At 53.5% G+C, this 27303-nt stretch overlaps 3 protein-coding genes and 2 non-coding genes across 10 annotated transcripts in view; 3 read left to right on the forward strand and 2 right to left on the reverse strand.

Moving 5' to 3' along the window:
• The window catches only part of LOC102934530 (zinc finger protein OZF), a 1287564-nt gene that overhangs the window by 655173 nt on the left and 605088 nt on the right, over nt 1-27303 (reverse strand).
• Nucleotides 1-27303, forward strand: part of LOC102930400 (zinc finger protein 501) — a 1110025-nt gene that overhangs the window by 505517 nt on the left and 577205 nt on the right. The gene's annotated exons all lie outside the window — the stretch shown is intronic.
• Nucleotides 1-27303, reverse strand: part of LOC102940718 (zinc finger protein 3) — a 107592-nt gene that overhangs the window by 7073 nt on the left and 73216 nt on the right. The window contains exons 1-7 of one of the 5 annotated variants that reach the window (XM_043537317.1): nt 17241-17645; nt 16507-16728; nt 15843-15865; nt 14993-15105; nt 14660-14692; nt 11655-11829; nt 10840-10966 (exon numbers count right to left, since the gene is read on the reverse strand). In XM_043537317.1, the coding sequence (XP_043393252.1) occupies nt 10840-10966; nt 11655-11829; nt 14660-14692; nt 14993-15105; nt 15843-15865; nt 16507-16728; nt 17241-17514 (967 nt within the window). In that variant the 5' untranslated portion in view covers nt 17515-17645. Of the gene's footprint in view, nt 1-10839; nt 10967-11654; nt 11830-14659; nt 14693-14992; nt 15106-15842; nt 15866-16506; nt 16729-17240; nt 17646-27303 lie in introns of those variants that run through there. The other 4 variants (XM_043537319.1, XM_043537321.1, XM_043537318.1 and 1 more) reach the window with 4 other exon arrangements.
• On the forward strand, nt 22865-22936 carry TRNAG-UCC. Its single transcript has one exon. It is a non-coding gene; the product is annotated as a tRNA-Gly (tRNA).
• TRNAS-AGA lies at nt 25993-26074 on the forward strand. The gene has a single exon. It is a non-coding gene; the product is annotated as a tRNA-Ser (tRNA).

A 27303-nucleotide genomic window follows, 5' to 3' on the forward strand; every position in this document is an offset into this window, starting at 1 on the left:
TAGGAGCAACAGACTCTAATTCCTCTGGAAAAAGAGAATATGAAGAACAGGAATTGGGCCACGTGACCTCAGGAGGGACTGACTCAAAGATCCCAAAGAGCTTGCAGTGAAGAAAGACTGCAGCTGGCATAGATGGGGAGGGAAATCAAGACCTTCCGAGTCCCCAGAAGTTGCATTACCACGGTGACAGAATGCACCCCTGTGTTCATATCCTGCACATTACTGTAATAATCTTAACAGAAAATATGCCTTGTAAGGTATAATTTGAAAACTAATAACTTGGTCAACAATAGCAGGGCAAAATGTATGGAACAACATCATATGTAAAGTTATGAACATAAGATGAAATGATGAAACAGGCTAAAGTGTGTTTACCAGACAAGTCTGTGGAGAAGGTAAACATGTTTCTCCAAGACAAATTAATGCCCGGCCAGATGTCATCAAAGCCGATGGGCCATCAACTATCAAGGGGCCTTTCTTTGGAAAGGAAAGGGGGCCAGAACAAACAGAACTGCACCTTAGCAAACAACTTAGCAAACCTCCCCCGCGCTCGCAGACTCCACGTCTCCTAGCTCTCAGCTAGAGAGAATGTTATCTAGGGGTCATTTCCAGGAAGATGCATTTCAAAGGGTGACCAGTATAAAAATGAGGGCAAACACCAGAAGGGGTCTCTCACCCTGTCTCCCTCCTCGCACCGGAGATGTCAAAAGAAACAGCTGCTGGACTTTGGGGGAGCGATCCTGCCCGGAAAAGTTTCTTCAGTAATGCTGTCAGAAGCATGAGGTAAGGTCATCACTTTTTGGGGGGGCAGGGCCAGCCTTACAGAGGGCACTGTGCGTGACCACCCAGGACACTGCAGTCAGGGGGGCATTGGGATCACCCCCCCTACCCACACATATAAACAGCGAGCCCAAGATCTCTTTAACCCCCGCAAGCACTGGGCCCAGAGCCGGGGAGTGGCAGGGCTGTGGGTGCCCCAGCTGGGGGGGCTCCTACCATGCACCGAGCTCCAACTGCCCCTCCAGGCTGGCTGGGGAGGGATGGGACTTCTTCTTCCCCTGCACGGGCCACTCCCTGAGCTGGGTGAGACCCACCTTTGGGAACCTCGCCCGGCTGCAGAAAACTCCGTGCGGCTGCTGCTGGAAACCCAAGTCTCAAGGCATTCCCGCGGCCAGCAGCAGCATAGAAGTGAGGGTGGCTTGGTGTGGTATCGCCCCCCTTACTTCTGTGCTGCCCTCAGACCTGGGCTCCCCGCCAGCAGGGCAGAAGAAAGGGTGGCAATACCATGACCCCCCCCACAATAGCCTTGTGATTCTCCCATGGCCCCCTTTTCAATCGGGACACCCTTGATTACACCACCATGAAAGTCCAGATTTAAATATCTGAATCTAGGACATGGAAGATGTTTAAAATCCTACGACCACGAAATTGACCAAAGCGGATCATGAATTTGGCAGGGCCCTAATTATTGATGTTGACTTGGTTATTGGGATATTTGCTGGGTGAATTATTTGTTTTCGTTTAAAAGGAAGGCTGTAAGGAAAACGTATAGGAAGGGAAGGTGTTGTTAAGAGAAAAGGTCCACACTATTAGCTTTGAACCTCTCTACCTGCTGGGTCAAGCCAGTTTACAAACTGGGTTAAATGCCGAGGGCCAAAGCCCTGGGACCTAGGAGATGGAAAGGTCTGGAGCAGTTTGAAAAGGGATTCTCTCTCAAAAGGAGCCTGGCTGTTTCAGATGGTTGTTTGGGAGAAAGAAACAGAAATACACGGAACCTACTGGGGTGTCTGAAGAAGACAGATCTGCCTAGCTGAGCATTTAGAGAAGGCAGGCATGTGTCAAGAGTGGTTGTTATGTCAAAATCCCTTTTTTCTGTCTTCCTTTTTTCCTACTGCAAAAAACCACTGAGCCCAGACCTTCCCAAGGTACAGGGTATTGCAGCCCTGGGCCTGGTCTAAGAGTAGAAGAATTAAAGTATCCCACTACGGGAGAGGGGAAGGCCCCAGGCAGGGCACTTATATAGACCGTGAAAGGGACACAGGAACGGCTAATCCTCTCACTCACTATGACACCCACTTCCCTTCCACCCATTGCTCTCCGCTCTCCCCACCTCCTGGGACTCCAGCACCCACTTCTTGCGTTCTCGCCTTCCCTCCTATTGCCCACAGCTCTCCTTGATCGCTGTTTCCCCAAAATTCCTGCTCCCCCGAACACTTTCCACCATGCCCTCCCACTGTCCCAAGTGTTCCCTGGAGGCTGGATACCTGTGTAATTAATAAGACTGGGACTTTTCAGCTTGGAAAAGAGACAGCTAAGGGGAGATATGATTGAGGTCTATAAAATCATGACTGGTGTAGATAAGGAAGTGTTGTTTACTCCTTCTCATAACACAAGAACTAGGGCTCATCAAATGAAATTAATAGGCAGCAGGTTTAAAACAAATAAAAGGAAGTATTTCTTCATACAAGGCACAGTCAACCTGTGGAACTCCTTGCCAGAGGATGTTGTGAAGGCCAAGACCATAACAGGGTTCACAAAAGAACTAGATAAATTCATGGACGGATAGGTCCATCGATGGCTATTAGCCAGGATGAGCAGGGACGGTGTCCCTCACCTCTGTTTGCCAGAAGCTGGGAATGGGTGACAGGGGACGGATCACTTGATGATTCCCTGTTCTGTTCATTCCCTCTGGGGCATCTGCCATTGGCCACTATCAGAGGACAGGACACTGGGCTAGATGGACCTTTGGTCTGACCCATTCTGGCCGTTCTTATGTTCTTGTGTGTGTCTGGGGTGGCTTAGACACAACAAATCCTGCATCTTCGCAGGGGTGGGGGGGGGAAGGGAGGGGTAGATGAGATGACCCTTGTGGTCCCTTTTAGCTCTGTGGCTCTAGAATTCCTTGCTCCTAACTCCCAGAAGCTCCCCCCCAAAAAATTATCCCTTCCCTCCCTCCCATTACTAGCACCCCCACTTCCCAGAGCACCCACCTTTCTCTTTACTCCCACCAACATCAACCCTCCCAGCCCCGTGCAGTATTGATCCAATGCCCTCCCATTGCTTCCAACCCTGCATGGCACCCCCAAACTCCCTAGGGTATCTGCACACCCCCTCTGCCCCGCATTGCTCCTGTGAGCCAGGAGGGCTCAGGAAAGTAGGACTTTGCCCCCAACCATACCCTCCCCGGTCTACTACCCCCAGCCCCTTCCCACCTCTCCGACACCCTCCTTTCCGCTCCTTGGTGCCGCTGCATTATTCTTATTTCTATTATTAATTATTATTATTATTAATTACTGTTATGCCTAGCAACCCCAGCCATGGACCAGGACCGCCACGTGCGGGTCGTTCTACAGACACAGAACAAACAAACAGTCCCTGCCCCAAGGCGCTGACAATCGAAGAATCGGACAAGAGACAGACGCCCTGATGGCAGCAGTCTCAGCATCTTAGCCATTACCATGTAGGAGAGGATACGTAAGGGGGAGACAGGCCGTGAAAGGTCTTGAAAGCGAAGAGAGGCGGGTGATGTTTGACGCAATAGAGACGGGAAGCCAGTGGAGGGATTCAAAGACTGGGCAGCGTCACGGATTTACAGGCTGTTCGACGAGCCAGCCTTTGATACCGTCTCCCTCTTGGGACTGCCTTCTTTCGGGTGCGACCGCAGCCGGGAGTGAGAGGCCTTCTAGTCTGGGTCGTGCAAGCGGGTCTCACACTAGTGTGTTAAAAATAGCTTGTGGGAACACTGCTTTGATGCGGCCGCTCGGCCTGGAGCCCAGGGATCTCGAGCCCACCCACCCCAAAGCCTGAGAACCCCAAGCTACAATCCAGTTTCTCACTGTGGTTCTTCAGGGAAGTCACACGAGTTCAGGCTCCCGGCAGAGACGCTCGCTCTTGAGGCGTGATGCAATCAGTCGGTATTTGCAGCCATGCAAGACAGCCGTTCCAAAACAAGCCACCATTTACGAGGCATGGGATAGTCCAGTGTGTTCATAGCCTACTCCCTTTGTCCCATGTAGCAACCCTGGTGTGTTCCAATGCTCTGAGTCCCTCGGTTGCCACTCATACAAGCCATTGAGTCTTCCAATGTCTCTGCAGGGGCTCCATTCAGTTCTGAACAGCGTATCCCTGCCAACCCAGACAGGCCCATGTTACGCCAACAGCCAGCACGTTCCCTGTCCCAGAAGAGGAATCCACACCCCCTGGGCAACACAGGAAAGTGAGAGGGGAGATTTAGTCATGCATGTTTTTCGTTTTAAAAAACACAACAAAAACCCTACAGAAATGCCCATATTCTCTGCAGGGAGACGTGGTCAATGTGAAGGGCTAGGATAATGAATCGTCAAAATGATAGAAATGTACGGCTGGAAAAGACCTCAGGATGGCATCTAATCCACCCCACCCCCAATCTCAGGCAAGATAAAGTACACCTAGACGATCCCTTACAGGTGTTTGCCGAACTTGTTTTTAAAAACCTCCAGTGACAGGAATTCCACAACCCCCCTTGGTAACCTATTCCAATATTTATTTATCTTTATAGTTGGGAAACTTTTCCTAGTATCGGACCCAAATGTCCCTTGCTTCAGATCAAGCCAACTACTTCTTGTCTCACCCAGGTGGACATGGAAACCAATTGATCCCCATCGTCTTTAAAATGACTCTGAACACACTGGAAAATGATTATCCCCTCTCTCCTCTGTCTTCTTTTCTAAGAAACATCCCCAATTCTTTCACCCTTTCCTCCTCGGTGTTTGAGGGGAACAAGGCAGCTTTGCGGAGGTTTCCTCCTGAACGAATACGAGCAGGGCAAGACTGCATTTGTCAAGATCAGAGGAAAGGATGCTGCAGTATTTGAGAGAGGAGAGGTGAACCTGGGCAAAAGTTCCTTAGGGACCATATGCAGAATGAAAATGCAAGTTGTAGACAGAGCCTGGATGTGAGGACCTATAGCGACGTCCACGTCAAAGGTGTTTCCCAGTTTAGGGGCCGAAGTGACAAGGATGGTGGTGCTGTCTGCAGGGATAGAGAGAGGAGCGTCAGGATGGCTTGGGGAACATTTTAAGATCCCTGTTTCAGTCTTTTTAGCTGTTCTGCTGACCTTGATGGTTAGACACCCGCAAGGAGATGTCACAGAGACAGGCTGAGATTTTAACGTGGACAGAAGGAGGCGGGTCGGGAGCAGAGAAGTAGATCTGTGTGTCATCGGCATGGAGGTGGCAGTAGAATTTGTGTTTGTGGAGGAGATTGCCCAGAGATTAGGTGTAGCAGGAGGAAGAGGAGAAGGGACCAAGGATGTGGACCACACACAGCAAGCTGGAGTGGGGATGAAGGGGATCCTCCAGAGGACACGATGAAGGAGAGATGAGAGAGGCAGGAAGAGAATCAGGGGACCACAGGAGAAGACAAGATTTCAAGAAGAACAGCATGGCTGGTGGTGTCAAAGGCAGCTGACAGGCCAAGGAGGGGGAGGATGGAGCACTGGTTCTCAGCTTCGCCTAGGGCGAAGTCATTAGAGACTTTGGCAAAAAAAGTGCCTCAGTGAAGTGCTCTAAATCTCTGCTTCCCTGAAACTTTCCCTTCCCACCAGACCCTCCCCACTGCAACCCCTTCCCTCTCCTCCCATTGCCCCAGTCTTTCTCACTCCCTAATTGCCATTGATAGACCTATCTTCCATGAATCTATCTAGCTCCCTTTTGAACCCCGTTACAGTCTTGGCCTTCACAACACCCTCTGGCAAGGAGTTCCAGAGGTTGACAGTGCGTTGCATGAAAAAAATACTTTCTTGTGTTTGTTTTAAACCCACTACCTATTGATTTCATTTGGTGGCCCCTCGTTCTTGTGTTATGAGGAGGAGTAAATAACACTTCCTTCTTTACTTTCTCTATACCACTCATGAGTTTATAGACCTCACTCGACGCTCCTAGCAAGTTCCCGGCATACAGGAGGAGGAGCAATACCTGTGAAGATGTAGAGGCTGTTGACATGGGTGGGGTTGGGGATGAGGAGTTTGGGGTGTAGGAGGGTGCTCTGGGCTGGGACCGAGGGGGATCAGGGCTGGGGCAGGGGTGCAGGAAGGGGTGCAGATTCCGGTGGGGGGTGCGGGCTCTGGGGTGGGGCTGAGGGTGAGAGGTTTGGGGTGCAGGAGGGTGCTCCGGGCTGGGATCGAGGGGTTTGGAGAGCGGGAGGGGGATCAGGGCTGGGGCAGAGGGTTGGGGTATGGGGTGCAGGCTCCGAGCGGCGCTTACCTCAAGCGGCTCCCGGAAGCAGTGGCATGTCCCTTCTCCGGCTCCTACGCATGGAACGGCCCCCGACCCTCGGAGCGGGGCCATGCCACGGCTTCTGGGAGCCGTGTGGTGCAGCCCCCGACCCATCGCCCCAGCGGGAGCTCGCGGGCTGGCTTAAAATGGCTCTGGGCCGTAGTTTGCCCACCCCTGCTCTAAAGGAAAGTCTGTGGTCAAGCATAACACAATGCCTCTGATGCTGAGTTTGCATTTGGCCTCTCCATTTTTGAGACACAATGCACTGATTTGCTGAATTTTGCATGCAGCTGGCTGGCTGCATAGTGAATTCACCAGAGTACTCCCTAATATACCAAAGTCCTTGTGCGGTGTGGTTAATCACAGACCATCTGAGTAGATAAAGCAGTTTGTGGTGGGGTAACTTGGCTCATGGTTTGTGTAGAGTTTGAATAATGGAGGGGCCAAGACACTACCTGGTGGAAGGCCATTTTCCTGTCAATGCCACCGGCTCTGTTTGCCACAAAAGTTTATGAAGAATCTTTCGTTCTCCAGCATGGTCTGTATTAGCTTCATGAATGGTTCTTAGTTACCATTAGTACATTGAAAAGGAGCCGCTGACGACTGACTGTATCATAGGCAGATGAGACATCAACAAACATCACTACCATAATCGACCCCCTTTCAGATCCATCTTTGCTATGTTATGTCAAATTCAGAAGCTGTCCAGTGCCCGACAGACCTAGGGGAAAGCCAGCCTGTTCGTTGATAAGAAGTGGAGTGGTGAAGTTGTGTAAAGGCAAGTACAAAAGCAGCTGCTCAAACAATTTTAAAATATTGGACAGGAGTGTGACAGGTCAAATGTTTTTTGGGTCTGATGGTTCCTTAACAAGGTCTACTCTCTTGGCTTGCTGACAGGTTTTCAATATCTTGAGCTGGATGCCACAGATATTGAACTTACTCAGGAGCTAATTCTGCAGGTAGAGGCCGAAAGTTCGGAGGTCATCGAGGCCTGCTGATTTCCCTGTTTTCATGGCACTGAGGCCAGACCGTGATGACTGCCCTGTTCTGTTCATTCCCTCTGGGGCGCCTGGCCCTGGCCACTGTCGGAAGACAGGATACTGGGCTAGATGGACCTTCGGTCTGACCCAGTGTGGCCGTTCTTATGTTCATCCAAGATGGATGTATCGGGGGCTATTTGCCAAAGTGATGACCAGTTGGTATAGTGGCCCCCTTAACCCTCCCATTGCGTAGCAATCGGATCAGCCAAGATGTTGAAACGTCCACCCACCTTTGCATTGTCAGAAGGTCGACGTACGATCGACCATGCTGTTTGGCTGTGTGGATCATATCCATGAATTCTAACAAGTTCTGCCAAGATTTTAGGCATTCTTGAGCAGTTGCTGTGACGAAGTGGGAATGTTCTTAATGTTTTCTCTGAATACTGTGTGGGTGCCTCAGTTTCCCCTGTGCCTTTCTTAAGTATCTAGGTGGTGGGATAAGGGGGTGTGATTGTTGCAGAGCCCTAGAGGGAAGGTGTGATGTGGTCTGCACAGAGAATGGCCGACACCCTGTCTCCTGGCATCTTATGGCCTGAGACCCTCCCCTGCAAGGTGCCAGCTGAAGGGGTTGGAGAACAAAGAGATCCGGTGGCCTCCTGGCTCGGGGAAACAGACAAAGGCCAGAGGAGGGACTGGAGGGGGCTTCAATTTGGAGCTGGCCAGGGAAACGGAGGGAGGCCCAGAACCGAGGTCTGGGCTCCCTGGCCCCCAAAATGAGCCTGTCTGAGGGGTCCTGTTTCCTGTACCTACGAGCTCTGTTTTGGACTGTGCTCCTGTCGTCTAATAAACCTTCTGTGTTACAGGCTGGCTGAGAGACACGGTGAATCGCAGGAAGTTGAGGGTTCAGGGCCCTGACTCCCCCACACCCGGTGACAGTTGCCAACAGGAGAAGTTGACCAGCGGCGATTGTGTAATCTCCAAATGGCTCGTCTTGGAATTTTTGCCGGTATAGCTCAGACAGCATGGCTGAGCAGGATGCTAGGCCCTGGGTACACTCTCTCCAAAATCCGCGAGGAGACTTTAGCCTAGCAGACAGAGAGACAGAGACCGAACTGAAAAAGCAGCCACAGTTCCTGGGTATCCGTGCCGCAGGTCCGAAAGCTAGGTCAAAAAAATCTCCGGAGAACGCTGGCGGGTTTGCTCTCTGGAAGCTGAAGCAACGTCGGAATGGAACAATGGGAACAACCGAGCCGTTTACCTCCACTCAGATAGGGTGGCGGTGTGATCTCAGAACTGGGTCTCACTCCAATTTCCTACCTGGATGAGCTAGCGGAGTGCTACCAAGAGCTCGGTCAGGGTTATACGGCCACCGCAACAGGGACTTGGTAGCTTTGGGTCATGAATCGGGCTCTTAAGCCTACGTCTTGAGCAAGGTTCCATCATCCTTGTTCTCTGTATTGCCCCACGAACGGCTATGGCTGTTGAAATCCCCAGTATGTACTTCATGGTACGGGTGGGTTGATGGAATTGAAAAGCATCTCTGGTGGCTTGTAGATGGAGGTCATGGCGGTCTTGTTGAGCTCAATGGTGAGAAGCTCAATAGCATTCTCTTCTGTTTTATAGATGGAGGCAATCCTGATGCCTGGCTTCACAAATTATTAACGGTGTTGCCAGATTGGCTGTGTGTTCTCTCCAGCCAACATAAATCCTAGTGACCTGGTCGGTCTTGTAACCCTCAGTGAATCTCCTGGAGGCAGAGAACACGGCCCCAGTCTTTTGTGCAAATATCTACAATCGTTTCCTGTTTAGGAGCTGGCAGTCCATCTTTTATGCAGAGACAAGAAAGACTCTTGTGTCCGGACTTGGATGAAAGTTCTGGTCGCTGAGGTCTCCCTCCGTTTTATAGCACCATCGTAATAAGAAGTGGAAAAGCGATAGTCGGAGGGGACAGGGATTGCCACAGCAAAGCTCCAGCTGTGTCCCCTGTTCCAAAGCTTAACACACGGCCACGGGAAGTGGCAGATTCTCCATCACTTCAAACTGGAGGATGATTTAGTCATACACAAGCTATTCATCTCGATACCACAGTAACTGCATGAAATTCTATGGCTTGTTACACATGAGGTCAGACTTGATGAATTTATAGTCCCTTCTTGCCATAAAACCCATGAATTTATCATCAATATGAGGAAGGACTAAGGGAACATGCTTCTGGTTGTGTTGTGTTGTGTTCCAGAGACGGGAATCCCAGCATTTCTCCGCGTGCCCTCCAGCTGTGTGCACTGGGTCAGGTGTAGCTGTAATCGGACGGTGGAGGGATTAGTTGGAGCAGCTTGGCAGAGCTGTGACTGTGATATGAAGACAGGTGCATGTGAACCTAGAGCAGTGGTTCCCAAACTGGGGTTCATGAAATGTTACAGGGGGTTCTCGGGAAAAAATTCCCTAATGGCGGACAGAGCTGTCCCGAGGGACCCCGGGCAGCACGGGGCCAGCAGCCCGGAGCCCCTGGACTTCCAAGAGCTGAGCAGATCAAAGCAAGCATCTCTATCCCACTGAGGAGATTTAAACTTCAAGACTCCTCATAAGAAATGGAAAGGGAGGTGGATATTTTTTGCTGTTTTTAAAATTAAATAGGCAGCTAGTGTTGTTTTTAAAATTATGATGAAGAACAAGTTTAAGCTTTGTTGTAACGTGCGTCGTTTGCCTGGACTGCTCAAGACCTGAATGTTTGTGTCGGAGGAACTCTTTGAGCTGGCTTCTTAAAGCCCTTCAGGCTGGTTCACATCTGATGCTCCCGGAGGAAACCTAGGAGCCTTGTCTTATAACTGGCTTATTCAAAGTGATACAAGCCACGAAAGGGAGATCTTGGAAGAGTGTTGCCATTTTCATAATGTATTTATTATCATTACAGTATTTTTATTAGTGTGTAATAAGCATGTCATGAAAACAAATGTTATATTTCCAAGATCACTGCTTTATAATTTTTGCTTAGGTAAAGGAGAAAATCCCTGGAAATATCCATTTTTAGGTTCGCGAGACTTGACATTTTAGTGAAAGGGGTTCACAGGTTGTTAACGTTTGGGAACCACTGACCTAGCAGGACCAAGCGTGCCTCATTTCAGTGCCGAGTGTTGGGGGTTGCGTCACGAAAGGTGCACAAGGGTGCGCTCCAGCCACGGGTTTGTCAGTAGTTTGGTGGCCTTCGTGTTACTGGTCCCCGGGGCTCAGCGAGGGGTAAGCCAAGGCGACGACTCAGAAGGAATCCTCGGGGTGACGGTAAAGAGAGGGTAACATTTTACAAGCCTGCGACGGTTGGTGCGAAGTAGGCTCCGTGTTTGAGTATAAGCAGCTTCTGTTTGCAAGGACGGAACTAAACCCAAGTTTTGCCTTAGCGAAGAGACGACGTCAGACTTTGTGGTATACTGCCCCTGTGCCCTGTTCCCAGAGCGTTGTGTAGCAGGGCAGGGCACAGCGCTGGTGTGTGTGTGTCCCTGGCATGCCGGGGTGTTGCTGAAACAGGGCAGAGTTAAGGTTACATTGTGGGGTGACATGAACCTTAACTCTTCACTTCCCCTCCTAGTAACCGCGGGGACGGGAATCCTTACCCAGCGAGCTCACGTTCTCATAGGTCTCCTGCATGACGTCTCTGTACAGAGCTCTCTGAGCGGGGTCCAGCAGAGCCCACTCTGACTCGGTGAAATACACAGCCACCTCCTCGAAGGTCACCGGCCCCTGAAAGAGCAAGAGCCCCCCGCTCAGGACCTGCTGCCCCACTCACAGCCCCACTCTTCGTGATGCAGCAAGGCCCGTTAATGAGAAGCTCTGGGAGGCTCAGAGGCCCACCCTGTTCAGAGCACCCAGGAAGCATCAGGGTGAGGGGAGAAAGAGAGAGACCCTCACCCCTCCCAGCAGAGAGAGGGGGCAGGGGGTCCTCACACTCATCACCCCCCTACTAGCCAGAGGCTGATACAGGAGATGGAGCCCCCCAGCAGGAACCAGGGGCAAGTCCCTGGTGGGAATGAGAACACTCTCCCCATGGATGGGAGTGGATGGGGTGTCTCCCCTGAGTCCCTCTCACTGGTGCCTCCTCCTTATCTCCGCTTACTAGGTTCGTGCTCCAGCACTGAGAATCTGGTCATTTTTCCCAGCCCAGGTCGGCGGGGGGGCGGGTTGTCTCCTGTTCCACAGATAAGGACTTTCCACCATAACCCCCAAGGGGTCTGTTCCTAGAATCTAGTCCCCAAGTAAAACAAGTCCCAGCAGGTTCGTCACCCCCTGCCCCCCTCCCTTGCTCCAGCCTGTGGATTTCCTGCCCCCACCCACCTCCAGACTCAACTCCGCAGAAGCCCCAAACGCCTCGGTGTTTGCTGCCCCTCTCCCTCCAGCAGGAAAACACCGACAACTCCCTTGCGATCCCTACCTGAGCCGGCTCTTCCCCCTCAGCCATGTCCCTTCCCCCTCGCCTGGGAGGATGAAGCAATCTGGCCCTAAACGTAGACGTTATTCTAGAGCCTGTCGGGGTGAGAGGGAGAACAGGCGAGAGTTCAGAAGGGACCTCAGTGCATTTCACGTCTTGATTCCCCCTAGCTCTTTTCCTGGGAAAATAAAGAGCCATTCTATTATTTTATTACAGAACATACACAACCCTTCCCACCAGGGCTAAACCCACTGAGACCTTTTACAACCATGACCTGGTCCCCGAGTTAATCACCTGCCTTAACTGCAATTAATCGACAGCCCTACTTAATATTCGTTTAAAACATTCACCTCTTAAATTCTAAGGAGGGCAATGCTTTTGTTGTAGGGCATCCCCCATTGTAAACATCCTGCACAATTTAACGGATACAGTGTTTCCTTCCACATGGAAATGACAAAACTTTGTCCCATCAGTCACCACAATTGGCATAATCCCAAAACTAAACCCTGAAAATTTTATTCGAGAGGCTATGTGTTATCTTGAACCTTACCTTCAGTTTGACTGCTTCAAAAAAATTACAAAAATTCTCCCCAGGCCTTGCTAATTAAACAGCAAAAATTAATTTTAAATTAAAAAAAAAAAAAAAAGAAATCCTATTTAATTTTCTTACAATACCAGTTCAACAATCAAAAAAATCCTCCCTCAAAAGCGGCCCATAATTTCTCACACGTGAAAAAATTAACAAAATTGCTAATCGTGAAACCTTACAAAAGGAATTAAAAAATATTCAAAAGTAATTGTTTTTGAAAACCAGCCTGAATTGCGTGTGTGAAAGAGAGAGAGCGAAAAAGGCCTAACTACTTATGTAAATACTGTTTTAATGCTTAGTACAACCTTACGAAAGCACGTAGAAACCAACAAATGTGTGCTAAAATACCTAAAAATCCTCAGGCAAAAGTCAATGATCCAAAGAAGGGTAACTATTCTGGCTTTAAAATTTGCTAAGGGTCTAAGACCCCAGAACCCAAAGTGCAAACTCTAATTAATTTAACCCCCCCGCGCAATGTGTGAGAAATCTGTAGTTTTCTGGGAATCTACGGTTACTGCAGGGAATTCATCCCAACATATGCCAAAATTTCCAGACCCCTGAGTAAATTACTACACGGACATCGGGACTGGGACTGGGTACCTGCACAAAATCAGGCCATACAAAAGTTAAAAACAACTCGAACCCCTTGCTTACTTTACCCTCAAAAAGGAAAAAATGTGTGCTTAAAAATTGCATGGATAGAACACAGTGTAAGTCCTGAGTGGCATGAAAAAATAAACTCAACCCCCCCAAGCTACTGCTTATGTAAACAACCAAGTACTGCCAAAACACCCCTCAAACTACGAAAAGGTACGAGTAACAGTGTAAGATCTACGACACTTCAGTTACATCATTAATTAAAATGTCATTCTTCAAGTCAACCACCGTTCTTTCAAAATCTAAACAAAACACATTAAAAAAAAAATCGAAGCCTATAATCTAAACCAAAAATCTAAACAAATAAAGAAAGAGTAAAGTGCCAAGTGCCAAACGAACCTCCTAAATTCCAACGAGGAAATAAAAAAAGTAAAAAATAAGTTTGTTAAAACTAAACAGTTCTTAAAAGCAAAAAAAATTAACCCAACTGCATCAGTGTCAGGACACTAATCTTAAGGCAATAATTAATGGAAAATTAGTATTCCAATGACATCAGTATTTGTCCACAAAAATTGCAATAACTGTCTTATAAAGGAAATGTTTGTGCCAATTTTCCCTTGGCGTATATAAATAGCGAATCCTTCCTTCCTTCAAAACAGGAGCCAGCATTCTGATGCAAATATATATATCTATGAATAAGAGAAAAAAATCTGAAAAATTAAACTAAATTCTGTCGCCAGCTGGTATCCTGACATGGTTGCTGTATTGTTAGCCTTAAAATCAGCTATAAAAACAAATGTGTCAACTTTCGTATCATGTACAAATTCGAACGGTGTGAGGCCTAGTTGCCTGTTTTATCTTCATACCTGGCCTAACAATAAATTCTAAAATGCCACAAGAAAACAAAGCAGACACGTTAAACTAACTCAATTTGTTCAAAAAATAAATGAACCATCTCTTTAAAAAATAGGGAAAAAAAACCCCCAAAACCCACACGTGCAAATAAACCAAATCGTCTAAACAATTATAAAACTCACACACCTGCCAAAACCAGTGCACGAAACAGAGTGGCAAGTGAAAATATTAACTCACGCTCAGTCATGACCATTTCAACTAAAATAAATGTTTTTTAAGAGTTTACCAAAAGAAAAGTAAAAGCAAAGCCTCTGTGAAAGAAAGAAAGAAAGAAAGAAAGAAAGAAAGAAAGAAAGAAAGAAAGAAAGAAAAGGTTTTCTTTCTATCACTGTCTTAATATTAAACAGTACAAAAGTTTATAAACACATTTAACCCGTTAAGCTTTGAAAAATCAATACAACAGCTCACCGCCGGGAAAAGTGTGAGAAACACAGATATACACTATAGCACCTTCCTTCTCGTTCAAAATTAGACCACGCGCTCTCTTCCCCTTCACAGCACGTCTGTACACCTGGTGGCAGCCCCATTTCTCATTCGAAGTCAGTCTATACAGCTGGGTTCCACCTAAGACTTCCCTGCCCCGCACCTTCCTGGGTCCATCTTCAGTCACTCGTTAAAAGCTGCCGGACTGCTCAGCATATGGATGGTTCGTCCTGCCTCCCCCTTTCTCGTACCTTTCAGGTGGTTGTTCCTTGCTGCCCCTAAGGGAAACACCCCCTGAGATCCGGATTCGCTCTGAATCCCCATCGGACGTCACAGCAGGAGCGAACCGGTCACGGGGCTCACCCGGCGTCACGTCGGTCCACCCTTTCCAGGGGCACATGGGGGCTGGAGGCGGCGCCCCCCTGCCGCGAACATGGTTATTGGTGTGAAATCTCCCCCCGGCCCGTCAGAGACGGACACGTACCTGTGTCGCTCCCCAGCTCCCGTCGCAGCGACTCTAGGGGAAGGAGAGGACGGGAGAGGTGAGGATTCGGGCCCTCGCGTTCATAGAGAAATCCCCATTGGTTATTAATGTAACTGCTTTAAACTACGGGATGGTGACACAGACCGAGGCCCACAACGCAGCCGCTGCGGACAGAGCCAGCCCCACAGGGCGACTCCATGGGGAAGGGCGACTCGCGGAGCTGGGGCTGCGAGATGGAGCCCGGGGTCAGTGACATCCCGAGAGTCCCCGACTCCTCCCCAGGGCCAGGGTCGCTCTAACCAGAGGAGACGCCACCCCCAGACTCCCTCTCACCTTTGAATCCCCGCAGGACCTGCTGCAGGACGGCCCTTGTCAGAGAGAAATCGCCGAGTCTCCTCTCCAGCTCCGCAAGCCCCGGCTCCGGCTCCCGAAACGCCCCGTCCTCCCTGCCGGGGAAAGAGGGAGGGGTGAGAAATGGGCCCGGATCCCCATACCAACAATTCGTTACTGTTATTTATTAAGTCCTCGATTGTCACGATCAGCATCACGCAGTGGGAAAATAGCCCCCTCCTGCACCTGCTACGGCTCCTGCTATTTCCACCTCTTGTTCCCTTCCCTTTCCCACCCTCCTTTCTCCATTTCTCGCTCTTCACGGTCTTTGTGTCTCTCCTCCCCACAGGAACTCCCTATTCCCACCCCTCCAGGGCTTCACTCCCGCCCTCTCCCCGTTCCACCCGCGACCAGCCAAGGAACATTGACTGCTGACGTTAAAGTGTCATCATCTCAGCTGACCCTCCAACGAGATGAACGGAGGACAGGGGAGTTCACACCCGTCCGAGCCATGGCGTTGGCTGACTCCGAGAGGCGACGGTGTCTCCGTCTGCGTTTGGGAGGGTTTCTTTGTAACCAGGAGGGACAGAAACTTCCTTTAAAAAAAAAATGGAAAGCCGAGATTCTGCACACTGTGAATACGTGATGCTGCCACAAAAATACGACAGACAGGCCAGGTCTGGCCCACGGGCCATATGTCAGACAGCCCTGGCGGGACCTCATTAGCTGCCAGAGACAGCTGCTAGGGGAGACGGCTCGTCTCACGTTGCAAGGGCGGGGGAAAGGCAATATTAAGTGCAGTTTCCAAGCGTAAGGGAGCACGAGGTGGAGTGAAATGGAGCCGGGGACTTACCTGCTCCCAGGGTTTCCAGCATCCTGAGAGGGAGAGAAAGGAGAGGCCGTCAGGGGGGCGCCGCAGGCTGGGGAGGCCTCCTGCTCGGCAGGGCAGCCACCCTGGGCGTCTCGGGTGTTTGGGGCATTTCAGTCTCTCAGGTTCCCGTTCAGAGAGCAGCTGCCGCCCCCCGCCCCAGCCCCCCAGCAGGGATGTTTGTTCTCAGCAGCCCCAGGAAGCCTGGCTGGGAGGACACCACTGGAGAAAGTTTCTCCCCAGGCACTTTACAGGAAGAAAATATTTCTCTGCCTTGAGAGTGAAAGTCCTGCTAGGGCTGAGAGCCCCACAAGCCCCCTGGCCCCATTAAACCCGTTCACCTGGGGTGAGAGGGGCCTTAGGCCTGGCTCGGGGCCTCGGCATGGGGGAGGGGATTTCACCCTGCAAGTGCAAATGTAGACACACATTGACAGGGCAGGAGAGAAGGTTTTGGGGTTGTAGCATCCAGGACTCATCTCTGGCTCTGCCACAGAGTCAGTGTGTGGCCTTGGGCAGGGCTCTGCCCCGCTTTCCCCCTTTCTCCCATAGGGATAATTGCCCCGAACCCCCTTTGTAAAGTGTTTTGGGGTCTGGGGCGGAGACGCTCCTCCAGGAACGCTGCGTGTGATCATTGCAACGACAGCCTGACCTGCAGGGGTTGGCTCAGCGGCGGCTGCCCCTTCTCTCCTCCCCGCTCCCCGAGCAGGGAAATCTCCCGGGACCCTCGGCAGACGCCCGCATCCCTTCTCTGGACAATGGCTCTCTCCAGCTCTTCCAGCCGGGACAGCAGCCGCAGCTCCTGCTCCGCCAGAAACCCTCGCAGCTCCCGCCACTCCCAGACCATCTTCTGCCTCTCGGCTGCCGTCCGGCTCTGCAGCCACAGGGAGAGGGCGGGGGGGTACCGGGGGAGAACCATAAATGCCCCTCCCGGCGGGTGGGGGACTTATTTCCCAGAGCGCGGGATCTCTTGTGCTGGGGGATGGGAAGGTTATTTACCCCGGGAAGGGAGGAGGGATCAGGGCAGGGGTGAGCTGTACATCGCTCATGGGGGGGGACTGTTCTCCCCAAAACCTCATCCGATTGCCCTGGGCCAAACTCTCCATCTCCGCAGCCCACATTTCCTCCCCATCCCCCCCGGTGCGGGAAAGGCTCCCCGGTCACTGTGACACGCAGACAGCCCGTGGGCAGGGGCTCTGGGCTTGCACAGACGGACCCGCTCCTGCCCAGCGGCCTCCTGCACCCTGCGGGCACCGTGCCACCCCCGGGTCGGACCCTGGGCTCCGGTGGGGACGGGTCCCTGGCTGAGGCTGGCGGGCCGGGCCCTGCATTCGCCGTCACTCGGGGCACCGGGATCCCCGGCGAACCTGGGCCCTGGGCACCTACCAGCAGCTCCTGGCTTTGCCGCTGCTCCTCGGCTTTGGCGGCTTCTCTCTCTTTGCCCGGAGGGGCCCGACGCTCTCGGGGGGGCTCCTGGAAGAAGCAGGGGAGGGGGGTTACACACCGCTGCAAACGGCCTCCCATCCGGCCCTGCAGATGTCCGTGCAGAGTCCCTGGGACTCAGACTTTTAACCAGGTTTTCTTTAGCCTCAGCAAGGAAGACCCGAGAGGGGGCAATGAAAGGGGGCCCAGGTTTCCCAGAGAAATCCCAGGACCCCATGGTGAAGTGACGGGGGTGCAGCCCAAGCCCCCAGCTCCCAACATCCCCTGGCCCCACGCGCCTCCCAAGCAACCGACTTCAATCATTGCCCCAGTCTCCCCAGCTCCAACGCCCCCCCCTCCAGAACATGGACCCACTCCCGCAAGTCAAGTACACCCCAAACTCCCAGCTCTGCCCCCGGCATCCCCCAAACTCCCCGCTCTGCCCCCCACACTCTGACACCCCTCAAACTCCCAGCTCTGCCCCCCGCCATCCCTCAAACTTCCAGCTCTGCCCCCCCGACATCCCTCAAACTCCCCATTCTGCCCCACACTGACCCCCCCAAACTCCCCATTCTGCCCCCACAGACACCCCAAACTCCCCGCTCTGCCCCCACACTGACACCCCCCAAACTCCCCACTCTGCCCCCCGACACCCCTCAAACTCCCAGCTCTGCCCCCCCCGACATCCCTCAAACTCCCCATTCCGCCCCCACAGACACCCCAAACTCCCCGCTCTGCCCCCCACACTGACACCCCCCAAACTCCCCGCTCTGCCCCCCGACACCCCTCAAACTCCCAGCTCTGGCCCCGGCATCCCCCAAACTCCCCGCTCTGCCCCCCACACTGACACCCCCCAAACTCCCAGCTCTACCCCACACCCTGACACCCCTCAAAGTCCCAGCTCTGCCCCCCTTACACCCCCCAAACTCCCCATTCTGCCCCCCACACTGACACCCCCCAAACTCCCAGCTCTACCCCACACCCTGACACCCCTCAAACTCCCAGCTCTGCCCCCCCAACATCCCTCAAACTCCCCATTCTGCCCCCACAGACACCCCCCCAAACTCCCCGCTCTGCCCCCCGACACCCCTCAAACTTCCAGCTCTGCCCCCCCGACATCCCTCAAACTCCCCATTCTGCCCCCCACACTGACACCCCCCAAACTCCCCATTCTGCCCCCCCCACTCACACCCCAAACTCCCAGCTCTCCTCCCTGCCACTGACACCCCCAAACGCCCAGCTCTGCCCCGATACCCCCCAAACTCCCCGCTCTACCCCCTGACACCCCAAACTCCCCGCTCTGCCCCCCCGCCACCCCCCAAATCCCAGCTCTACCCCCCACCCTGACACCCCAAACTCCCCGCTCTGCTCCCTGCCACTGACACCCCCCAAACCCCCAGCGCTGCCCCCCACTGACACCCCCAAACGCCCAGCTCTGCCCCCTGACACCCCAAACTCCCAGCTCTCCCCCCCCGGGACACCCCCCAAACCCCCAGCGCTGCCCCCCACTGACACCCCAAACGCCCAGCTCTGCCCCCTGACACCCCAAACTCCCAGCTCTCCCCCCCCGGGACACCCCCCAAACCCCCAGTGCTGCCCCCCCCGGGACACCCCCAAGCCCCCAGCTCCAAACAGCCCCCAACCCCCAGCCCCAGCCGTTCCCCCCAGCCCAGCTCTGACCCCCAGAACCCCCCCCGCCCCCCGGTGCGCTGCCCCCCCTCCCGCGCCCCGCGTGTCCGCCCCACGCGTGTCCCCGCCCGGCCCCACCGCGCGGCGCCCGGCCCCGGCCATGGCCCCGCCGCCGCCGCGGACGCACGAAGGGCTGCGGGCCGGGGGGGCAGGAAGGGGCGGCTCCTGCCCGGGCCTGGCCCTGCCCCCCGGGCCCCACGCAGGGTGCTCGCGAGGCTCCGGGAATGGGGCGGGAGGAAGGGGGCACAGGAGACCCCCAGAGGGGCAGGCACCCGCTGGGGTGGGGTGCGGGGGGGGTTACAGTTTGGTGCCTGGCTGGGGAGGGGGGGGGTAACTGTGAAAGCCAAAGCCCCAGATATCGGGACACGGCTCCCAGGGGGTGGCCCACGGGGGCTGATGCCCAAAGAAACGTGGGTTCGCCCGGGGAGGCCTCCTGTTCCTTGTGCGGCTACCGACTAGCATGGCTGCTCCCCCGAAAGCCTCCCGCCAGGTCCCCCCCAGCCAGGATCCTTCCCCAGAGGAGCGGGACCATCCCCCTGCTTCCATAGTGCTGGGATTTAGGTGCCCAAGTCGCTTCTACAACGGGGTGGGGGGGTCTCAAACGGGGAACAGGTACCCCCCCACATAGGGGATGCACAGAGATCTTCCCGGGGCGACGTTCGCCTTGATTTATATCAGGCTGCATAAACCGCGCGAGCGAAGTAAAAGGTGAAACAGTGACTATGCTACACACCGGGGGTTCCCACGCTGGGGGGTCACGAGGTTCTTACAGGGCCAGCCTCCAGCCCGAACCCCGCTTTGCCTCCAGCATTTATAATGACGTTAAAGATATTAAAGAGTGTTCATTGATAAAGGCGGGGGGGGTCCCCGCATTCAGAGGCTTTCTGTGTGAAAGGGGTCACCAGGAGAAACGTCTGGGAACCCCGGCTACACACGGACACGGAAGCGCGGTATCGATATTCCAGCTGATTTATTTTGTAATTGCATGATAAAAACGAGAAAGCCGGCAGTGACTCAGTAATCACGCGCAGTGACGAAAGCTTAGGCTCAAATAAATTGGTTCGTCTCGAAGGTGCCACGAGTCCTCCTGTCCTTTTCATATTTATGCAGGAGGTTTGCACGCCCTTTCTCTTTGTGGTTTCTGTGTCTGAGTTTGTAAGCCAGCTGTTTTTAAGCGAGGTGAGACTTGGGGGGTACGTGAGACCAATCCGTCTCCTGAACGGGGCCCAGCCGTCTGGCAAGGGGGAGACCCACGGCCCTACAATGGGGCCATAATACGCAGCGTACACGTCACGGGGCAGAATTCAGTTATTTTTTCCTAATGGTGACAGTTAATAGCCATGGTTATTTTTCAGATTTTTTTTTCTCTTTTTCACTTTTTATTTTCGAAGGGGGATGGGGGGGGGGCGGGGAAGGCTGCATGCTTACCTGTTACCCAGGGTGGTGTTTTTCATTAATTTCAGTACACCAGCTGAAGTCATCATTTACTGCCATCTATTGTAAATCCTGCCACGCCTAGCGTCACAGACTCACTCTTGGCCCCGTGCGGTCCCTGGGGGGAGCCCCCTTCAGGGCGACAGCCCTTCCCGGGGGTCCACTCTCTCTCGGGGCTGAAGCCCGTCCACCTCCTGGCACCGCACCTCTCCGAGCCTTAGCCCGCCTGTCTCGGCCGTGGGCCCCCTCAGGGAGTCCCCTCGCTCTGGACCCCTGGGGCCTCCACTCCCAGAGGGAATAATGCCCCCCTGTTCTCTAGACCGGAGCGACTCTCAGCCTGCGTAAAACAAGAGGGTTTATTGAGCATTTGAACACGGCATAGGAAACCCACAGGACCGGCCTCCCTCAGCCCAGCACATCCAAGTCTCCCCTGCATCCAGGGGGGCTCTGCCTGCTCCCTCTGTCCAGCCCCCACTTCCCAGCTGGGCACCCGATCTCACCGGCGCCAAGCCCCACCTCTGTCCATTGTCTTCTGTCCAGGTAAACTGAGTCACCTGGGCCTCCTCTCCCCTCTCCTGTCCTCTGGCCCCCTTTGGCTGGAACTGGCTGGTCCGGTCACCAGGGTCCTCTCTCCGCAGCCCATTGGCCTCCCACTGGCCAGACCCGGCTGGGACTCCTGAGCTGGGCCTCCTGGTCGCCAGGTCACCAGTCGCTAGGGTCTCCATTCTCCAGGCCATTGGCCGGGGTCCCAAGTTCCCTCGCCGGTCCTGTGTCCCAACAAACTCCCTCTCCCATCACCTCGTTAAACCAGTAACACCCAGGGAAACTGAGTCCCACCCCCTCTGCGTGCAAACCATTGGAAAACCCAAGGAAAACCCAAGAAACCGCCCCCCCCGCTTCGTCACACCTAGTTATAACATTTCCCCCCTTGCTCTCTGATTTACTTCGTGATCAGGTGAGTCAAGAGATCAGTGCCCCTGCCTGCAGTGAAAACATCTTATAGAGCTTCAGGAGCAAACGCCGAGCATGCCTCGTAAGCCTCGCGGCCTCTTTCGGGGTCTTTCTGGGCCAGGGGACCAGCCCCGCCCCCTGTGCCAGAGCTGAAAGAGCATCAGGTTGCTCAAAATATTTTTGTTGCAGCCTGCCAAGCGGTGTCCTCGGCAGTCACAGACCCAGTGACGTTACCCCCGGCCTGCTACGCGGCAGTGCTGTGTGGGAAAGCTGCAACGTCCTGCGCGCACAGGGAGGTTTTCTCATACACGTTGTAAGGAGAGTGATCACTTTAGATAAGCTATTGCCAGCAGGAGAGTGGGGTGGGGGGAGAGAAAACCTTTTGTAGTGGTAAACACCCATTTTTTCATGGTTTGTGTGTATAAAAAGATCTTCTGTACTTTCCACAGTATGCTTCCGATGCAGTGAGCTGTAGCTCACGAAAGCTCATGCTCAAATAAATTGGTTCGTCTCTAAGGTGCCACAAGTCCTCCTCATCTTTCCAAGTGTCATCTTGAGTGCCTTTGGTTTTGTGCTGAGTGAGGGAAGCCAGATGAAAGGAGCGGGGTGTGACCGGGCTGGGCCTGTGCAGACCTGAGCCGAAAGCTCGGGACCCAGAGAGAGGTCTGTGCGATACTTGCTCATATCAGATTCTGTCAGCGGCAGGATTCAGCATCAATCCTCCTCCTCATGTAAACAGCAGGGTAGGTTTGTTCCTTTCGCTAGGCTGCTTTGCTGGCTCCTGTGTTGGTCCGTGGGTGAACCTTGAACCTCTAAAGAGCTATTCACTGCGCCTCAGTTTCCCACTAGAACTCTCCACCTCCCCGCTAAGCTTGGTCTGAGTTCGAGAGTCTCCATCGCAACAGTTATAACCCTCCCGTGTCGTGTTTCCTCGAGATCACGGAGCACTTTACCAGCTGCAGGCTCAGTTACGGCGCTCAAGCTTGAGCCATGGGGTGGCGGAGGAGAAGGTGGTACGTCTTCAAGCCGCGGTGGTAGGAGCGGTGTTTGTGCTGGTGGAAGTCCGGGGAATCCCTGGGGACACAGGGAGCCCTGGCGAGTGAGGGTTGCCCTCACCAGTACAGGACAGATGAAGGAGCACCCAGGCCACACCGTGCCTGGCTCCTCTGGGGTGCTCAGGACAGGTGCCTTCTGCCCCTCCCCGTTTGCCATCAGGGTATTTAGGCTGCAGCAATCTTATGGCTTCCATGTGCACGGGTGCGTTTGGGGGAGGGAAAGGACTTCTTGGCCCTCTTCTCACCTCAGCCACCACTAATGCCTCTGTGTGATGGCAGCCACATTTTGACCCTGTAATAAACAGACTGGAACTGCTTCTGCCAGGAAAAATGTCAGGTGAGCCTAGATGGCCCTCAGGCGGGGAAATAGGAAATCCAAAATACTTTGCTCTCATTTCTACCTACCAGAGACTAAAATACACCTGCCTGGAGACAAACCCATCTGGCTCATCTTTAGAGGCATTGGTGGTATAGTGGTGAGCATAGCTGCCTTCCAAGCAGTTGACCCGGGTTCGATTCCCGGCCAATGCAGGGATGTGATGTTTTGGGGGGAGGGATCGCTCAGTGGTTTGAGCATTGGCCTGCTAAACCCCGGGTTGTGAGTTCCATCCTTGAGGGGGCCATTTGGGGCAAAAATTGGGGATTGGTCCTGCTTTGAGCAGGGGGTTGGACGAGATGACCTCCTGAGGTCCCTTCCAGCCCTGATAGTCTACGATTCTATATTCTATGATACCCTACAGACGTCAAAATCTCTTTCTGAACAAGCCTTTCCATCTCCAATGAGATATTACCCCAGGAGCTGGCTGGCATCTATCCTCCCTTTGATCAGAAACCTCTCTCAAGGCCAAGGCCACAGGACAAGTGCCTTGCTGTCCGCGCCTGCCTGCCGAGTTGATGAACGGTAATGGTCAGAGATCGCTCCAGCATCCAAGTATATTGAAGGCGAACCCTAAGGAAATGAAGAGTTTAAATGATCCCCTGTCCCACGACAATGAATCCGACGCACAGGTCTCTTGGGCGGACGTATCGGCGTCAGGATGCTCCATGGTGAGCACAGTAAAGGAAGCTGCAAAATACGTCATGTTTCAATGACCTCACTGGTCGTTTAAAGGTTGCGATTGATACAGATGTACCCCAGGCAGTAGCAAATTAAGACAGAGCAGGTTTTCACACCACAGCTTGGAGATTACGGATTGCAACCCCTGGGCTCTGCAGAGAAAAGACAAGATCCAGGATGTCCCTTAACGGAAGAAGGAAGAGGATTTCTGAGAGGGACGGAGGCCTCATCGGATGGGTGATTTTCTGTCACTTGCTAGTGATTGTTCAGTACATGAATGCCGCCTTCACACACACACACCCTGCCGAGGAAATATTGTTACAGTGCAAAATACCGGCACTTTGCACGGAAAAGAGGGGAAGGAAATGGCCACACGACGGCACCAGAAGCTAAGAAATGAAAGGCAACAGCCCGCTTCGGCGCACAGGGACTCTGAACAGCGAACGAACCTGGCTCCCGTATCACGAAAAGCCAAAAAGCCGTTTCTTTCTCCGGCCGGGAACCTTACGAGAAAAGAGTCCCGATAATTACTTCTGAATTCTTTTATATTATCAATAAAATTGTAACAAAATTAGTCTGCACGTGAGCTGCCTGTCATTAAAAGCTGGTTCCCCAATTCAGTTCCAAGTGCTCTGCTAGAAACACCCCCAGGTCCCTGATATCGCAGGGGTGGGGGGGAATTGGTTGTTTGCAGCTGAGGAGGGAGCCAGGCCAGGCCTCTGGTGCTTTGCTCCTCGCTTCTGCCCATCACAGGCTGTCTGCTGGCCTCACCTCCTGCCCCCGCCGCGCTCTCGAGTCAAACACGCAGGGCCCCCAGGGGAACAGAGGCTGGGGCAGGGCAGCAGGCTGGGCTGGGCTGGGAAGATGCTGGGAGTTCTCGGTCCCTGAGAACTGGCCTGGCTCCCTTCTCAACAGCAAACAAGTCGATTCCACGTCCCCTCCCCGGATAAATCAGCCTGGAGCCAAGGGCAGCACGGGACGACTCCCTTTAGTTCCCACCGAGGCGTGAGGGAACCCGGGGCATCTCTAGAAGAACTTTTGGTGCGGACCTGGGGAAACCAGCCTTTAAGAACAGGCAGCTCAAGTTTAAGCTAAGTGTTTTTTAACGTTTTTTGCAACACAAAATAACCCTTGAATCCTAGTGTCACCATCCACAAAATTGCTTCAGCCTTGTAGTTTCCCAAGTGCAAAACTCAACATCTCTTCAAACCCAAGGGCATGGAGATCAGCCAGTGTTCAGAGTCATCCCACATAAAAGAACCAGGTTGTGGTTCATACTGGCCCCATCATGTGGCCATCGCCTTTCCCTCCTCTCTGTTAAAAGTTTTGGTATTTTGCACTGAAATTTTCTTCCCTCAGGAGAGACCTGGGAACCAGGGCTGCCAGCCAGACAAAAACCTTTAAGAGGAGGCCTCCCTCTCCCTGTCAAAAAATGATCTCCCTCCTTCAGTTCAGAGACAGCCTGAATTGTTCCTTATCCCGGCAGAGCCAGAGGATTGAAAGCAGCAACCTCAAACCCATGTAGCTCGCAGGAATGAGCACAAACAGTCCCTGGTATCTGAAGAGATGTTTAGTTTCACCCTTGGTCAACTACAAGGCTAAAGGGAAGGGCGGAGGTGACAGATCTAAGGAATGAAACACCACACAATCATAATTGTTATGCCCATCGTGACTGCAAAATCCTTTTCTGATTATCACCAGCGTATTATTTTCTCTGGCGTCTAGACCTTGACGAGACCTTGGCCAAGAAATTTGGATCTGGATAAAAAGAATCGACTACCCCGGGTCAATGCCATGGAGTTGACACCCACTGGGGTGCCCCTACACAGGTACCAACAACAATGGCGGCCTTTTAGCCGTAACTTTTACTCAGGCCAATAAATTGATACAGACCCCCGTTAAATCATTTCTCAGCCCCAGTCCTTCACCCACACTTTTTAGGGCATTTGGTCACCATGTGGATGTTTCATTTGCTGTTTCAATTTCACCCAGAGACACAATTTCCTTTGCACGGATCCATGAACAGCAAAACCTCCCTGGTCATTCAATACCATCGAACCCTTCTCTCCTGCAAGGGCAATGGTCAGACAGAGGGGATGGGGCCACCTGCGTCCCTGACGGTGAGACACTGGCTCGGCTCTTTCCTTATGCGGCTGTGGTTAGTCCGCGAAACACCACGGATGGAACGCAAGGCTGAGTTCGCTCACCAGCCCCCTGAAAAGTTTCCGTGCCCCAGAGAAATCCTGACCCCGGCTGTTGGAATGATACGCTGGAGATCTGCATAGGAAAGGGACCGTCTGAAATGTCGACGACGTGGGGAATGAATAACCATCCACAGCCAGGTCATTAGCACAAACACACGCTCTCCACGCTGCAGCCGGAAGGGAAAGGGTTCTCGCTGTCCAGCCAGGGACACGCTTACACGAATGCCCAGCCACGCGGGTGCTGGGGAGGCTGGTCCGAGCAAACAATTTGAAGGGCCAATTCAGGGAGAACAGAATCATTGTGTCGCGAAACAAACCTTCGTCAGGTAGTCGTGGCCGAGTGGTTAAGGCGATGGACTAGAAATCCGTTGGGGTCTCCCCGCGCAGGTTCGAATCCTGCCGACTACGGACGCACTAGGGTGTCATTAGCATCCAAGCAGTCGCAGTGTGAACGGGAGCTGAGGCTGCTACGGCATTTTGGAGTAGACAGGAGGGGTTTTCCCTTTGCTGTAATAGCTACATGGACACCCGAGTTCTTCCAGTGGCCTAGGACTATCTAACCAGACCCGGACATTGACCAGCTACAGAATGTGAAGAGGAATCCTGGCTCCCCGCACCAGGAGCGATTTGGGAGCCTTGTTCCTGTCACTTAGCCTTTTTCAGTAGACCAGACCCTCCCGTCCTAGCCAGTCTGTGAACGGGGGAAAGGTTACAGGGCGCAGAGACCTTAGAAACAGTAAAACGACAGCAGGGACACCAGTCAGGGTGGCCTAGTAGTTAAAGCAAAGGTCTGATAATCTGAGGGCATTCGCGTTGCTCCTCTTATTCTTCGCCCGTCTCCAGTGGTGCAAGTAGAAATCATTTCTTGCCCGTACTGCACTCATGGGAGGGACACAAGGGGGAGGGAACGTGACCGGCCCACCCTGCCCCCAGCCTGGGTCCCCCACACGCTCTCCCCATCCCCTCCGACAGCCCCCTTACCTGTCTAAAATTTTACAACTGCATCTGTTAAATCCCCTTTTCCGCTTCTCCACCTCCTCCCCGCGTCCCTCCCCTCCTCTGCCCCCTCCCCCGCTCAGCCCCCCGCCCACCCTGTCCCTCCTGTCATCCACCCCCACTCCCTTGCAAGGCCCCCCACCGCTCGCTGTGTCCCTGGGGGCTGCAGGGGCTGTGTGGGGGAGGAGAGGAGGGACATGGTGAGCGGCAGGTGGTGGGGGGGCCTCGTGCGGGAGCGGGGAAGGAGACAAGGGATGCATTGAGCGATGTTTGGGGGGGGCGAGTCCCGAGCAGGAACAGGGGCGGAGCCTGGGGCGGAGTGGGGGCGGAGCCTGGTTGGAGCAGGGGGCGGAGCCTGGTTGGAGAATGGGCGGGGCCAAGGGCGGAGGCGGTGGGGAGGAGGCAGGAGAGGGAGCGAGCCTCCCGCAGGCGAAGCGTAACCCGCTCCCCAGGAGTGGAAGCCTGAACGTCTGTTCCAGCCGGTGGAGGCAGCCATCTGGGTACGCTACGGAGATATTTCGGCGCCTAGGGACTGAGCCGAACGTCGCCCAGAAGAGAACTGACCTGTTACAGGGCCAGGCCTGGGGCGTATGCTCTGCCCCCAGGCATGCTGGACGTGAGACAGCAACAGGGGAAAATTC

Source organism: Chelonia mydas, chromosome 28, assembly GCF_015237465.2.
Source record: "Chelonia mydas isolate rCheMyd1 chromosome 28, rCheMyd1.pri.v2, whole genome shotgun sequence".
NCBI classification, from domain to species: domain Eukaryota; kingdom Metazoa; phylum Chordata; order Testudines; family Cheloniidae; genus Chelonia; species Chelonia mydas.